Here is a 17,600-nt window from a genome sequence, read left to right on the forward strand (position 1 = left end):
TGAACTGCATCCCTATTTAACATTCTGGTCAACAGGAAAAACTGGATGGACTAGAGGCTTAAAGATCCAAACTCCTGTCCCGCTCCACTATCGTCTACGTGATCCGGAGCCTCAGTGTTTTTCATTTCTAGAATATAAAATACCCATTTGCCTTTTTCCCCCCAGGTTTACTACACTCAATAGAATAATGTCTGTAAAACCCTAAAGAATAAATAGGTTGTACCTTAGGATAAAGAGAAGGAGCATGGCCTTTCAGATCACAAAGACCTCACTTCAAAACCACAGCTCCACTCTGGACTGTCTCTACGCTCTTAAGCAAGTTACTTAATCTCACAAAATCTGTTTCCTCACCCATAAAGCTGGAATGATATTACAGTGTGATTAAACAAAATACTTCAGAGGGTCTTACTCAGAAATAATTCTGAATAAGTATTGTTACCCCTATTAATTATTTTTCCAAAACATTTTTAATTACCATAAAATATGAAATCTATTTAATCAAAACTCTTCAGAGAAGGAAAGTATAGAAGGTTCCATCAATCATGTATCAATTTGCCTTTTGTAATACAGTCAGCATCTATTTAACAGGGCTTTTTGGTTACTGAATCACTTACTTCACAGGGCAAGTCATCAACATAATAAATATCAACTGATGGCCCAAACTCCTTTGTTTACATTAATTTCTTAAATTAATGACACTCTCACCTAGGGTTTAAAAATCTTGCAGCCTAAAAAGAATAAAATAAAAATCTTGCAGCCTTATGCAAAGTATTCATTGATGTTATAATGACTGAGTGTGATCTACACAGTACATGTAGCACAAAACTCTTAGTTGATAAGACTATCTTTTGATTTCACCTTCTCCATTTACCTCATTCCCTTTTGTTAGTGTAAAAAAAAAGTGAGTTTCCTATATGATGAATATTTCAGAGGAAGAAAAAGAATCCTTATGTTATGAAAGTTTTCCTGTTACGCCAAATACAGCGTATGTTCAGATAATGAAAACAGACTTGACCGCCTCACTTACTCGGTGGTCACTGGCTTGACAACCCTCACTATCCAGAACACAACACCAAACTCAGAACTAAACTCCATGAACTTAAAGTCTGTGTAGCTTATTTTCAGGATGCCCTTGAGTCCTCACTCAGAACCTATTTCTTATTTAAGTAGAATTCCAACTATTAAATCTTATGACTCTGATTAGTTCCTGGCTTAAACAAATCAGCCTTAAAAAAAAACATTTTGGGAACAACCAGGTAAATCTGATTATGGACTGGTTTTGGATATTAGGGAATTATGGCCATTTTTATTAGATTAATAATAATATTGTGGTTATACAGTTATGACCTTATTTTTTATTAGAGATGCATACTAAAGTATTTAGGAGTAAATATCATGATGTCTATAATTATTTTTAAATAGTTCAGAAAAAAATTAATGAAGTAAATATGGCAGAAGGTTACAACCTAAGTTTCGAGACTATGAATGTTTATTATACTCTTTCTCCTAGTTTCCTGTATGTTTTAAATTTTTCATAATAAAAAATGTTTCAATGTTTTTTAACTCCATGACAAAGACTGCCTGTCTGGTTTCCTATCCCTGCCTAAGAAAGTGAAATCAGGGTCAGAAGCAGCAAGTGGAGAAGAGGGGGAGGGTAGCTGCAATGAGGCATGTTGAGAGTTGTAAGGAATGCAAACTGATAGCCTGACAGTGAGGGAGCAGACACCAGGATGATACTCTAGTACATAAAATTCAAACAAAGCTCTGGGGCCATTAAGGCAGGAGCTATTCGGGCTATCTAGCGTTACAAACCAATATAATAATTAACAGAGATTGAGATTCTCGTGTTGCTTTTTATTACTGACTGCTTAACTGTGGTATTTTATTACCTTATATAAAAATAAGCTTGCTGTACACTTGAAACTAATACTGTAAATCAACTGTATTTCAATTAAAAAAAACACAAGTTACCAAAAGGTGAAAAGAAAAAAAAATTACATGTACATAATATAAAAGCAGAACTCTACAATTAGCAATATACACATGTAAACTTTGCCAATATTCCCAAATGTCTATTTCAAACGACAAAGTTTATATACATTAAATAAGCACTTCCATCTTCTTACTTATCACATAAATGGTAACAAGGAATGCACAGAGTGTAATCAATGAACCCTTATTGCAAGCTAACCGATTTTCTGCCTTTCCACACAGTATTGCAATGAAAACCATTCCACATACAATTTCTTCCTTCTTTTGGAATATTTACTTGGGACAGTATCCCAGAACTAAGATTAGTGGGTCAAAGGAACGAACATGTTACCAAGCCATATTCCGCTTCATACTCTACCACACCACAAGCATACACTCATTTCACTGCAACCTTATCTTGGGCATTGGTTAAACTTTTCTCCCCACATTACAGAGACATAATCAGTATCCAAAAACTGCACGTAATTGATGTATACAGTCTGGTGAGTGTGGACATACGTATACATTCATGTTACGATGATCACAATCCAGGTAACAGGCTTATCCTTCATCCCCAAGGTTTCCTGGTTAAGCTTTTATTGTGGTAATTCAGCAGCTGTAAAATAGTATCTAACTTGAAAACGCTAATAAAACAATTAACAAAAAACGCAGCGTTTTTCCTTATGTTCCTTCACCCACAGCGTTTACCCTTCGACAACTCTTCACAAGTCAGTTACTCTTCTGGGACTTTGTGTGTCTCCAAATGAAAAGCATCAACCTCACTAGTACTCATGGAAGGGAACATTAAAGAAAGAGGGGCCATTTCTCACACACAAGACTGTCACAACGTCAAGACTGAGAGGTTCCAGTTAGTGAGCTCACAGGAAACAGGCATTCAAGTGTATTTTAACCCAGACATCCAACTTTTAAAAATCCTTAACCCAGATATCTAACTTTTAAGACTACCATAAAGAAACAAAGGCAACAGTAAGAAAGAATATATGTTTATTACAGGATGAACTATAACAAACTAGAAACCTAGAACCACCTGAATGCCCGTCAATATGGGAATAGCTGAATAAATTACGGCACATCCATGCCATGGAATATTCAGCAGGAATTGGAGCTGATGTATTATTAACACAGTAAGATGTCCATAATCTATTGTTACAGAAGAAAGCAAGAAACTGTGTGATGATCACATAATTCTTTTTTAATTTTTAAAGGAAAACCCTACCTATGTATTATAAGCATTTGTGCTTATCACTACAGAGAAAGGTGAAGAAGATGCAGCAAACTGATAACATGGTTCCTTCAGATCGGGGAGAAGGGGAAGTGGGTCCCTTCTTCATACTCCTCTATATTATCTGACTTATTATCTGGCTTGTTGGTAACTTTTAAATGTCCACAGATAGTAAAGATTTTTTTAGTGGAAGATGGTACTAGATATCTCTCATGCCAATTAACTCCCAAAGTATACAATCCTATGAAGCAAGGTTTACAAAGAGGTCACTGAATCTTTAATGAATGGTTAAATTATGTCCAATATGCCCCAGGAGTAGATAAGATGGTTTTGTAAGGTTAACAACAAAAAGAGCTAATACTTTTAAGAGTTTTGACACAAAGGAGCAAATAGGAAAAAAAACTTTAACTTATGTTAGACACCTCAGCCCCCCAACCCCAATCTGGATAATTGAAACATTATATTATCCAAATCACTGAGCTGTGCCACACTCCCACCAAGAGTGTGAGAGAATGTACCCGGAACCCTCCTCCCACTCACTTCTAGACTCATTCTAGTGAACTGGCAGCAATCTGCAAGAAAAGGATCCCTAGTCTATGAGTACCCAAAGAGCACGGATCTTACTAATCAATTTCCTGCCCAAAAGAAAACAGGAAAAAGCACTAAAGAGCATTCTAGCCAGTCTCTGCTCTCTAAGGGAAATCTTCTAATGAAGGGGAAAAGAACATTTTAGGAGGCAGAGGCCCAGCTTTTCAATTTATCCAAGCTTAACGTTTTAATCAATGTGTGTTATGTGCTACAGTTCTTAAAATATGGCTCTTTATTGACTGAAAATACTCACACAAACTTTAAAAGGGCATTATCAATGTTCCCAAGGGAGTGACAGCAATGCCAACACTCGTGATTGGGAACAATGTTCATGTGTGCACCCATCATAGCAGGAAAGTCGCCATCCAAATTAGTCACTCAGCACCACCATGAGGTGGGTTTTTTAAATATTATAATCACTTTTGAAATTAGCATATGAAAAAAAACAAATCTTAAACACTGCTCAATTAAATAATTCAAAATCTTCACAGCAGAAAAGAATCCTGCTTTTAAACATACCATGCCTACAATCTTCATCAGCTTGCCCATAGTTTTTCTGCAAAATAAAAGATACAAGATAAAGTTAAGTAGTTCAAGGGCTGCTTAAAACAGATTTTATCAAAAAGCTCAGCTTTGTTTCAAAGTTTAATCACTAATGTTGCAAATTTAATATGCACAGAGTAAAGCTACCTCTGGCCAAGGTTTACACAACATTCTACAAACAGACATTACAGTACACTTCCCTAGGCCATTTATTCACACTCCTCCCCTCGCCCTCTCCAACCTCAAGCCACCAGAAATCTCTTCCCCATCCTCACTCTCAGCTAATGACTTCACTGAGTAAACTGCAGCCCTGAGAAGAGACTTTCCACGGATGGCCACTACCATGGCTGCCCGCTTCCTGGCACACTGTGCCTTCCACCTGTTACCAGGTGAGCCATCGCTGTTCCTTCCTAAAGCCTGTGCAGATCTGTTCCAGGGCCTACTCAAGAACAGCGCTCCAGCAAGCTTCTTCTATTTCTCCTACATCATTAATTTTTTGTTTTCCAACGGTTCAGTCCTAGAAACAAACATGCTCTTATTTCCCTCAACTGAAAAGATCCTTCTCTTCACTTCACTTCTCCCACCAGCTACCATTCCATTTTTTTGTGCTTCAGTGGGGCAAACTCCTCAAGAATTGTCTGTATCATGTGTTTCAATTCCCTTCCCGCTGACTTTCTCTTAAACTCTCTTTTATTAGGCTTTCACCCACCACTCCATGGAAGCTGCTCTCATGGAGGTCACCAGTGACTGCCAGTGGATCCAGTTAGATACACTTACATGTACCCATTTAGACACACTGTCATTTCTCAGTCAATTCTCAATCCTCACGACTCCACCCACAGCAACTGACACTGAACCTTCCCTCCTTTGGACACAGGCCTTCTTTGATTGGTTCCTAGGACATCTTACTCTCTTAGTTTTCCTTAACCTCACGGGCTGCTTTTCAGGTCTTTGCTTCTCCTCCCAACCTCTTAAACTAGTGCCACAAGACTAAGTCCTCAGCCCGCCCCTTCTCTCTACCTGTACTCATTCCCCTGCTGATCTGACCCAGGTCTAAGACTTTATGTATCATCTACAGGCCACAGACTCTCCAATCAACATCTTTAGCCCAGACCTCTCTCCCAAACTCCAGACCTGCATTTCCAACTGCTTATTCAACATCTCCAGCTGGATATCTAAACGTCATCTCAATCAGTATGTCCAAAATGAACTCTTTCCCATCTCCCATCTCAATCAGTATGTCCAAAATGAACTCTTTCCCATCTCCCATTTCCCCACCTACAGCCCTCTCATCTCAGTGTAAGGAAACTCCACGCTTCCAATTGCTCAGACAAAAAAAGGGCAAAGTAAGTAAACTATGCCTGCTCCATATCTCTCACTCCCTGCCTTCAGTACATTAGGACATCTGCTTCGTTCTATCTTCAGATTGTAACCAGAACAAACCACTTCTCACCATCTCCACTGCTAGCATTTTGATCTGAGCCACTTCACCGCTGGCCTGGATTATTCTAACAGCTTCCAAACTAGTCTCCCTGCATCTGCTCTTATTCTTTTACAGTCTATTCTCAACACAAAGGCCAAATAACTCCTATTGAAGCAGACCATGCCACTCCTCTGCTCGAAATCCCAGCACAGTGTCCCATCTCAGGTAGAGCGGACACCAGCCCTTACGGTGGCCTGAAGGGTCCCACAGGATCTAGCCCTGTTGCACTCTGCCCCTTGGGCACGTTACTCCAGCACAAGGGCCTCCCAACTGTTCCTCAGACGTGGAAGGCATGCTTCCGCCTCGGGAATTCCGCACTGACTGTTCCCTCTGCCTGTAACGATCTTCTTCCAGATTTCAACATGGCTCACTTCCTTACCTCCTTCCTATCACCTTATCATGAGGCCCATCGTAACCCAATTTAAAACCGCAACCCTAACCCTAACCCTAGTAACCCTCTAGTCTACTTTCTTTTCCATGCAGACTGTTACCTTCCAACAATCTAAAGTGTTTACCTATTTATAATGCCTACGGTTTATTGTCTGCCCCCCCCCCTAGAAAAAGTACTATGAAGGAGGGATCTTTCTCTTTCTCTTTCACCAACGTATAGCAGATACCTAGAACAGCGTAAACATTCGTTGACTTGAGTGAATAATATTGGTTGAAATATTTGTTGAATGGAGTGAATAATCCAAAATGCTATACGATAGTAATACTTTCAAGGCTTAAAAACACAGTTACTTGCCATCAAAGATATTCAGCAATCACTAGCCACTTCACTCATGTCCTCAGCCCAGAATGTGGTGATTTGTAGCAGCAGTGATCAGCAAGAGTCCCACTCACAGAAAATAGCCATTTTACATGGTTCAGCACTGGCTCATTGACAGTGTTTACTCACCAGCTGCAAAAAGGAGGCGATTCTGTAAAGAAGACTCTCGATTTTGATGCTTTCTATCTCCAGTGGACACGGCCCTGTGAAGTCAGCCATGGAGTACTGGCCAAGAGAAAGGAGGGCCTCTGTGCAGTGCTTGAGGGTCATTTCATAGTCCTGTCTCTTAAGTGATTCACACGCTTGTTCACATGACTTCTCAGCTCTTCTGTCTTCCATGACTCAGGGACAAAAATCCTAAAGACAGGGAGAAAGAACAAATCAGAAAACGTTTTAAAAAGTTACTAATTATCAATTCTAGCCCCATTCCTAACTCAACTGGCCCAACTAGCTATCTGAATAGTTACTCTCAAGCAGCCTTTTGATCAAGGTCAGAGCTGAGGAGCAACTACTGACGCTACAAACTCTATGCTTCTCCTTTCTATTTTATGAAGTCTTCACTAAAATTCAAGCAAAATATCAACCGTAAGTCAGGATCATGCCAACAATACATCAAATTTATAAATGAAACATGATGCTGAATATTACAAAGTGTAATAAGCCATGAAGGCGTCTCTTTTTTTTTAAAACCAGAAGGTACAAAAATGTTTCCTATCCCAGCCTCCTATTTTCGGTCTTATAATTCTGTAACTGAGACTGCAGAGAATCAAAGTCCATACCATGTAGGATTTTTCCCACCAGTACAAAACACTGGCTCAAGGGCAAGTTTGAACTGGCTATTAATTCAGTTCAGCAAACATTTCCTGAGGCCAGGCCCTGTGTTAGCAGCACTAAACTCAATGAGGAAGCACGTCATCACTCCTTTCGAGAAACTCAGATTCTAGCAAGACAGGCAAAGCACAAGTGAAAAATAACGAGAAATACCTTCCATCTGCCGAAAGGCATGAGCTGGCCTCAGAAGAAGAACACAAGGTCACTGTGCAGAGATGACAGGGGAGCACAGGGGAGCTCTTCAGAGAGAATACGCACGAGAAACCACCGCGGCAGAGAAAGCACACGATACACTCCACGTGTGTCAGAGAAGGAGGGAGAGGAGCTAAGAATGCCCTCCAATGCCACAGGAAGTGAGGGCTTTATTCCATAGCAATGGAGCATGATGGGAGGTGTTTAAATAAAGAAGGAACCTATCGGGCAGTCCAGTGGTTGGGACTCCGCGCTTCCATGGCAGAAATGGGCGGGGGGAGCGTTTGATCCCTGGTTGGGGAACTAAGATCCCGCAGGCAGCATGGTGCGGTCAAAAAAAAAAAAAAAAAAGAAGGAACCTATCATGTAGAAGTCCTGTGAACAACTGGTGAGAAGCAGGCATTGCCATTAATAACAGACCACTAAGCAGTCCAAGTAATAGAGATTGAGAATTCAAGCGCAGCCTCTCCTGAGCGCTATCACTCATAATGCAGGGAGCAGAAAACCTGGGCAAAGAAGACCTAAAACCCTTGGACCTGAGAGTCACAACACTGCTTCGGAGGATCACCCTTGCTGACCTCTTATCACCATCTCCGTCGGGATGGAGACTGCTCTTCTTGCCTGTTCCCACCCTCGCTCACTCTCCCCACTTTCTACCTTACCAAATGGCCCCAAGGTACAGGTCTCCTCCATCTTTCCAAAGCTCCATTTATGCCACTTCGCTTTTAAGAAGGACCCACGTTAGTGCCTGTTTTCCTAACCAAAAGAAATCCAAAGAGGATATCTATTTTTACAAAAAAGGGGGGAAAGTGAAAACAGTGTTCAGCGTGTGTTTCGCAGCAGCCCTTACAGAGGCAATCCGCACTGTGAGCTGCAAAAGTGGGTGCAAGGGGCACCGCCCAGCTCCTTCCCGGGAACCACACTCAGCACCTCAGCATCAAGCCACCATAGCTCTGAACTGTCACTGGACTTCTGTGCTTTAGCTCAATTTATTTTGTGCATCCGTTAGCAAGATGTGTCCTATGGTCACTGCTTCTTCGCTTTACGCCATGTCGGCTTATGGAAGGTTTCCTGGGAATGCTCTGCTTTCAGTCATTGGGGGAAACCCATACTTACTGTCCTCCCGCCTCCCTCCAGCCTGCATATCCACTCTCGGCCTGGCCTTTCCAGCTCTGAAAAGACAACCTGGCTCCGCCCTCTGCCGCCTATATACTGCAGTGAAAGACGAGGGGAGAAGCTGACAGGCAGACAAAAGGCAGCAGCAGTGAGTGAGGCCTGATGACAGACATCGGAAGAGTTCCAGGCCCCTTCAACTTTTGAGATGTTTTGTATAACAAAAAATGTAGAAACACCTAAGGGATGGGATGAGAAAGAGCTCAAAATGGATTTCAGTATTTGTCAGCGTTTGTTAAATATGGGTGGTACATACACGGGGTACAATGTAATATTCTCCACTTTTCTAAGTATGAAATTTTTATTAAAAAAAATACCAAAACACGGTTTTTAAAATTACAGGATATTTAAAATGTTTATACATTTGACAAGTTAACACAAAAAATGATATCTAATTGTGTTATTCACAAGGTAATCCAACAAATATTTAGAGTATTGTATCCTCAGGCATTACATGGCCTCCCTTTAAACTTCCTCAGCTCTCCCTCAGTGGGCTATAATTCCCAGTTTACTTTAGGGGAACTTAAATATTTAAGTTATAGTTGGTGTTTATGTCCCTTATACAAACATGCATTAATTTGGGGAAATCAATTATCAAACAAACATCAAAAGTAATCATTTCTACATTACTAACGTGACTTTGCCCATTAGAGATCAGAATGGCATTACAAGATCATCAGTAACTTATTCTATAGGCCAGAGCTGATGCTATTGACATTTTGGGCTGAACAATTCTTTGTTGCGGAAGGCTGTCCTGTGCTTCATAAGATGTTTCAGCAGCATCCCGGCCTCTGACCACTAGGTGCCAGGAGCACGTCTCCTGACTTACAACAACTAAAGATGTCTATCTCCAGACATCAGCAAACGTCCCCTGGGGGGCAAAATCATTCCTGGTTGAGACCTACTGATATGAACAAGCATACAGTGTTTGCTTGCCCAATAACAGCAACAGAAGATGGATACATCCATGGATTCCAAAGGTCCTAGAATTAGCAAATCTCCTCTATAAAACTCCTAGCCCACATCTAGAAAGTATTACAAAAAGAAGGAAAATGAAACGAAAAACTAACAACACATGAGCTAAAATCTTTGCTAGGGAGAGAACACAGCACAGTGATCCAAAGCACAGACTTGGAGCCAGAGGACTTACATTCAGAACTCACCAGCTGTCACTCACCAACTGTGTCACTCACCAGCTGTGTGACCTGGAGCAAATGACTTAGCCTCAAGTATCTCAACTTGCTCACCTCTAAAATGGCAAGAAGACAACTAATACCTACCTCCTATGGTTATTTATTTTCACTTAAGAATTAAGTGAAATAATACGTGTAAAGTGCTTAAAAGAATGCCTGGCATACAGTGAGTGCTCAGTAAGTGTTAGTTAGCTATTGTTATTTCACTAAAATTCCGTATTTTCAACTTATACAAAATGGAAATCACTTTACAGATTTCAACATACAACACTGTATTCATAGAAAATAAAATATCACGCTATGTAACTACTTTATCTACTTGACAGAGGAATTATTTTCACCCATTTTCTCCATCTCGATAAAATAATAATGGTTATGATTATGCAATCATAATAATGATTATGCTCCCCAATAGCCATTGGAGAAACAAGTGCACTTGTACGTCGCTGACGAAGACAAGCTAACCCCTAAAACTGGCTCTGAGGGGAGATCACAAAGACTACTGTCAACATTAATCACCAAACATATTAGCCAGGGATATCTCAATAAAAGTAACACAGAAGTAGAGATTAGGGACAGAATTACTAACTCTGGGAGCTATGGGGGGAAGTGACTTAATTTCAAGAGTTAATGTCTCTGATATGGAGGCCCAGGTGCCCACCTCAGCACTGGATATGAAGATGCCTACCACAATTACGTTTGTTAATTAATCAGGTCCCAACAGTTCATTTCTAACTGCGGTCTCCCTGACCCTCACTGCAGGTACTTCTGTAGTGTAGCTCTCCATACAAGGCAGGTCTCTGGTAACTGTCTTCCCTGGCTCTTCAGAAAACAGCGTGACCTGGCTACACATACTCCTGAAGAAGTTCAAGTGCCTTCTTGAAAAACATAAAATAAAAACTGCCAGACGAGGTCAAAGAGAGACAATGTCTCAAGCCACGCTAGAATGGACTACAAAAAACACAGATCTAGAAACTACCTCTACACGAGGCCAGCTCCCAGACACACCTCACCATGTAGCCGACACTCTTGGCCAGGATACACGGATACACCCGTGTCTACAGCACGCGACCCTGCTACGTGGTGGACAGACACTGACCAAGCTGGGTCTTGTACAGCCTCTGCCACGGGGACAGAAAGGCCTGGAGAAGGGCGCTGAGTCGCTTGAACCCACCAGTGTGGGAAGAAGCACCACGTCCACCCATTGCGAGGGCCACCCCTATTTGCCTCGACTCTTTCTCTTCGTGTTAAAAATTATCCAACTTTCACCAAAAGAATACACAACACTAACTTTCTGCAAACTCCTGCCCTGTGGGGAACGGCATTCCTGGAGGATGTAACTTCACAGACAAAAAAGCTGGAATCAGTAACCAAGATTCTAATTCAAATCCATTAACCCCTGTGATCTGTTGCCGATCTACAAAAAGAGCCTAATAGCATATTAGTCGTTTGACCAGCCAGCGTCCATCCCTTTTTCTGGTGATAAAAGCCCACAAATTCCCTCAGAGTAGGTACCTCTCTCCGACTCTCAGTCGGCACGGCTCCAGTGGGGTCGACTCTGCCAAAGAGCCAGGGGTGCCATGTGACCAGAACTGGCCAATCCCAGTCTCACAGCCTCAAACAGCGATTGGCTCCAGGTCAGACATGTGACCCCATAAGAGCCAATGAGACATCATGAGACTTTTGCTGAGGCTTCTGGGAAAGAGACAGGCACTCTTTCCGGCTGAATCTAAACGCTGACAGGCTACAGGGGGTGAATATGCTACAGCCATGTTTGTAACATACAGCTCCTGCAACTGAAGTCCATACAAGGAAAGGCAGAGTTGACTCGTGGGGAGAACCTGAGTCCTGATGACTTTACTTGAGCCCTGAATCCAGCCAGCTGTGCCTGACTTCGCAGTTAGGTGAGCCTAACTCAAACTTCTTTCCAGCTTAAGCCAATTTAGGTTGGTATTTCAGGCAGCTGAAGCGAATTGATGTATATGTGTATATCTGATTAGTACCTCACAGGATGTGAAAAATGGAATGAACTGACAGTTGTCTTGTAAAACAGTGTATATACACATGATTATTAAAAACACTGGTCACAGGTATTGATTAATAATAAGTGCAAAGAGAAAAAAGTGGGCATGGGAGAGAAATGACTTACTGTGATACGTGGTTATTCCGACTCTTGAAAATATTCCAAAACATTTGTTTAAACAATTTTATCATAAAGCTATTTCAGCAATAATAATAAAAATAATAACAAGAGCCATTTGCTGAATGCCTACTGTGGGCCAGAGGCTGTTGAAATGACTATATTATGTAATCTGCTTGATTCCTCATAAACGACCTTACAAGGTGGATGTTATTATTATCATTCCCACTAACAGATAAGGAAACTGAAGCACAGAGAAGTTAAGTTACTCACCCACAGTTACACTGTTAATAAAAGGCAGGATTCAAATGCAGACATTCTGATGCAACTCGTGCTTTTAGCCATGACACTGAATCTGAACCTACACTCAAAGTTCTCATGCTGTTCCAGTGAAGCAGAAACTCAAACTCAGGCACTCCCAAAAGCATCAAATGTGAATGTAATATTTTAACCCTGGAAGAGTCTTAAGGACTAATTCCTACATAGTTCTGCATTATGAAAGTATACATATTTAACCACATTAGTGATCATCATTTTTTTAAAAAGTGTGAAAACCCTCACAAACCTCAATCAATTGCATTCTTTGGTTAAACAGAAGTCCTAGGTGTTGCCAAGACTAAGGAGCATATTATATAGTACTACCTTGCCAGAAAATAACATTTGCACCTTCCACAAAGTCAACTTTATAAGAACATTCCCATCACTAAGTTACTTTTCACCACTTTTATAGAACAGAAACTTATTTTAAAATCTACCCATCTTAGTATAATATAAAAAAGAAAAAAATTTATGCATTGGACTTTCTCAAAATTAAACCTTTTTGCTCTTTGAAAGACACTATTATGTTAGAAGGATAGGAAGCCAAGCTAAAGACTGAGAAAAAAACAACTGCAAATCACATACCTGAAAAAGGATTTGTATCCAAATATATAAAGAATTCTCAAAACTCAACAGTAAGAAAACAACCCAATTAAAAGCTAGGCAGGGCTTCCCTGGTGGCGCAGTGGTTGAGAGTCCGCCTGCCAATGCAGGGGACACGGGTTCATGCCCCAGTCCGGGAAGATCCCACATGCTGCGGAGCGGCTGGGCCCGTGAGCCATGGCCGCTTGGCCTGCGTGTCCGGAGCCTGTGCTCCGCAACGGGAGAGGCCACAACAGTGAGAGGCCCGCGTACCGCAAAAAAAAAAAAAAAAAAAAGCTAGGCAAAACATTTTAACGGGCACTCCACTAAGAGGATCTAATGATGGCAAATAAGCACACGAAAAGATGTCCAATGGCATTAGTCATCAGAGAAATGCAAATTAAAACCATGATAAGATATTACCACATACCTATTAGAATGGCTAAATTAAAATCACTGATAGTATCAGTGATGTGGAATAGGGGGAATTCTCATACACTGCTGCTAGTGGGAGAATATAAAGTGGTACAGACACTCTGGAAAAAGGGCTGACAGTTTCTTATAAAGTTAAAAATATACTCACTATATCACCCAGCAATCCCCTCTCCCCAGAGACAGCTACCCTAGAGACAGAGAAATGAAAACTATGTTTGCACAAAAGTCTGTACACAAATGTTTACAGCACCTCTATACGTAACTGTTAAAAATTGGAAACAACCCTAATGTCCTTCAATGAGTGACAATGGAAAACTACTCAGTAATAAAAAGGAATAAACTTTCAATACATGCAATAACTTAGATGAATCTCAAAGACAGAGTAAAAGAACCCAGTCTCAAAAGCTTACATGTATGATTCCATTTATATGAAATTCTCAAAAAGACAAAACTATAGGAATGGAGAAAAGATCAGTGGTTGCAGAGGTTATAGGATGGGGACAGTTAACTATAAAAGGATAGCATTAGGGAATTCTGGAGAGTGATAATATTATTCTGTATTCTGATTGTAGTGATGGTTGCACAAACTACAAGTGTGAAATTAACAGAATAAAAGAAAAAAGTTAGTTTTAGTGTATGATAATTTTAAGAATAAAATTTTTAAATTATTTTTAAAATATGAATCCCAATATCACAACGGACACGGTTTTTAAAAACTGGAAAGAGGGGCTTCCCTGGTGGCGCAGCGGTTGAGAGTCCGCCTGCCGATGCAGGGCACACGGGTTCGTGCCCTGGTCCGGGAAGATCCCACATGCCGTGGAGTGGCTGGGCCCGTGAGTCATGGCCACTGGGCCTGCACATCCGGAGCCTGTGCTCCACAACGGGAGAGGCCACAGCAGTGAGAGGCCCGCGTACAGCAAAAAAAAAAAAAAAAAAAAAACTGGAAAGAGATAAAGAAGGATAAGTTTGTTAATAAAAGGAAAACCTGGGCTTCCCTGGTGGCGCAGTGGTTGAGAGTCTGCCTGCCGATGGGGGGAACACGGGTTCGAGACCTGGTCTGGGAGGATCCCACATACCACAGGGCAACTGGGCCCGTGAGCCACAACTACTGAGCCTGCGCGTCTGGAGCCCGTGCTCCGCAACAAGAGAGGCCGCGGCAGTGAGGGGCCCGCGCACCGCGATGAAGAGTGGTCCCCGCTCGCCGCAACGAGAGAAAGCCCTCGCGCAGAAACGAAGACCCAACACAGCCAAAAATAAATAAAAAATAAATAAAAATAAATAAATTTAAAAGGGAAATCTATACATTTCCCTTTCTGCAAATGCAGGTTTTCAAGGCAAGAGCAGAGCCTCAGAAAGAATGTCTGCAAACAGAACAATCACTAGTTCACTAGGTACAAAATGTAGGATACTTTTGAAGAATCCCATCACAGCTAGATAACTGGTCCAGGACCAAAAGTAAATACTGGAAGAAAAATGAAGTCAACAGTGTACCACCGAGGTGGCAGGCAGACTGGCCTGGACTAAGACATGTTCAGTAATAGATAGTAAGGGAGGTGATTTGTAAGCACCATGCTCGTCCCACTGTGGACTTCCTTCTGCAACAGTGTAAGGATAACCGCCAGATCATCTTGAAATCAAGTCATGAAATATACTTTTATATTTTTAAAAATCAATTATTGTCCTAAATTAACTTTTCTTATTAATTTAGTCATGGGCCTCTTTTACTTCTAAAAAATTAAATCTTATTTGATTAGAGACAGACTTCAAAAAATAAAAATAAACTGTGACCAAATAGCAGGAACAAACAGTAGTAACTAAAATTTCTTCAATCTAAACTGAAGATGGTTTCTGTATCTCTGTCTTTTACATTTGTCTCCATTAGGGAAAAAAAATTATCTACCTCATAATTAACTTGGCTGGAATGAATCAGGCTGCATTTGTAAAGGTTGCAGAAGACCAATGAGCTGTGCCAAACATTACCACTACCACCTGAGCAGAAATTACATAAGTTTCTTTACATAACGAACAAAACAAAAATTTAAACAAAAGAAGAACTACTAGAAAAAAATTGGAGATTCATTTTTTTAAGTCAGTAATTTGCCTCATACATTATTATTTTCCCTGTGGAAACCCAATTATTATCCTGCAAACAAGACCACTTTAGAAAGTAAATGCATTGTGACAAAAGAAAGAAAAAGCAGATTGATACATTATTAAAATAACTCACATGCCATACCCTGGCAGAGCCGGCCCCCTTCTCCTCAATGGACAGCACAGCTGTGGGGAAGACACTGCAGCTAGCACAAGCATGTCACACTTCCTCAGGGAGGAAGCAAGTTACAGACCACTCTAGAGAGGGCGCCCATAAACTGACGGCCATGCTCATTACCCAACGTCCAGGCCACCCACAGGCTCACTGCAACCCAACTTTCCACCATTCCCACACAGGCCCCAGGGACCGTCAGGCCTCTGAGGCTCTGCCAATGCCCTTCCCTCTACCCAAATATCCTTTCCCTCCTCTCTCCGGACCTGAATCCTGCCCAGCTCTAAATGAACACTTCAAGGCCTATTTCCCTAAGAATGCCTCTCTCAAAACCAAAATTACTTCCTATAGAATGATCTGCCTCTTACCCATCCATTATCTTGGATTAAATACATCATGTAAGATGCCTTATCTGACGAACACAACTATTTTATAAATAGGAGTCATGTTTTATATCATCTATATCCCCATGACAACCATTCAGCTCACTAAAACCATTCAATAAATACTCTAATTGAATTTCCGAAAGAGTTGACCTAAAATAACCTAAATGCCAAGCATTCCAAGAACTGTCCTGAACCAAATTCACTTCTCATTCGAACGCCAATGTCATAGACAGGGATGTTGTATTGTCTTTAAATGCACTTGCCTTTATGCAAAACTAGAATCTCTGATGAATCTATGGGACACACATGTAAAATATTCTGCAAAGTAAAAAAGCTTTATTTATTGTACTGTGCTTAATATTCAGCCAGACCTGCATTTTTCTCTAAAACTTATAAAATTACTGAGTATGCAAGAAGCATTAGAAGAGAGACTAAGTCTATTGAGAAGAAAACTGGAAGCGAAGGTCATCAATCATTTTCTACTCTGAATAATCTCTTTCATAAAGAGGTAAATTCTCCTAAATTCCAGAATGAATGGAATTCAATACAGCAAAGTAAAATGCTTTAAATACATAAAATAAATATCTTGATGGACCTTCCACCATGTGTTTTAGTAACTTAAATTATTAAAAAAAAAAACCCTAAATTTAAGAAAAGTTATATCCAGAGCTAAAATTGAGATTTTTTTTTTCCATCTATTACTTTGATTTTCCTGGCCCATTTTTGAGAATGGTCAGCATTCTGGATCAATAATTCCAAATTATTTCTTGAAGAGAGATTCCTCCCAAGTCATTTAACATGCTTACTAATCAATAAAGATATGAAAAAACAAAAAACCCATATTTATGAAGCAAGCAAATTATATTAAAAGACTGACTTTGAGAAAAGGTTGCTGCTTGCCAAGAAAATTTTATTATTATAAAACATTTTCTGTCATTTGTATTTCTTCATTTTCCCTTCCAGATTATCTGTGTAGCCTTGTAAACACATCATAATCCAAAGCAGTTGAGCTTTATAAATAAAATGTAAATCAACGCAAGAGAGCCAACTGCATAATTAACACAAAAGCGTACCGGGCTTCCCTGGTGGCGCAGTGGTTGAGAGTCCACCTGCCAATGCAGGGGACACGGGTTCGAGCCCCGGTCCAGGAAGATCCCACATGCCGCGGAGCAACTAAGCCCGTACGCCACAACTACTGAGCCTGCGCTCTAGAGCCCACGAGCCACGACTACTGAGGCTACACACTGCAACTACTGAAGCCCACGCACTCTAGGGCCTGTGTGCCACAACTACTGAGCCTGGGTGCTGCAATTACTGAAGCCCACGCACCTAGAGCCCGTGCTCCGCAACAAGAGAAGCCACCACAATGAGAAGTCCGCACACCACAACAAAGAGTAGCCCCCACATGCCACAACTAGAGAAGGCCCACGTGCAGCAACAAAGACCCAACACAGCCAAAAATAAACAATAATAAAAAATAAATAAATAAA

General features: G+C 40.9%; 1 protein-coding gene across 6 annotated transcripts in view; it reads right to left on the bottom strand.

The window, feature by feature from the left end:
• HELZ (helicase with zinc finger) overlaps positions 1-17,600 on the bottom strand; it is a 158,857-nt gene that overhangs the window by 128,554 nt on the left and 12,703 nt on the right. For all 6 annotated transcript variants that reach the window (XM_079904109.1, XM_079904105.1, XM_079904107.1 and 3 more), the window contains 2 exons: positions 6,727-6,954; positions 4,322-4,358 (listed from right to left, as the gene is read on the bottom strand). In XM_079904109.1, coding sequence (XP_079760235.1) covers positions 4,322-4,358; positions 6,727-6,936 — 247 coding nt within the window. In that variant the 5' untranslated portion in view covers positions 6,937-6,954. The remainder of the gene's footprint in view (positions 1-4,321; positions 4,359-6,726; positions 6,955-17,600) is intronic.

This window comes from Stenella coeruleoalba, assembly GCF_951394435.1.
Source record: "Stenella coeruleoalba genome assembly, chromosome: 19".
NCBI lineage: Eukaryota > Metazoa > Chordata > Mammalia > Artiodactyla > Delphinidae > Stenella > Stenella coeruleoalba.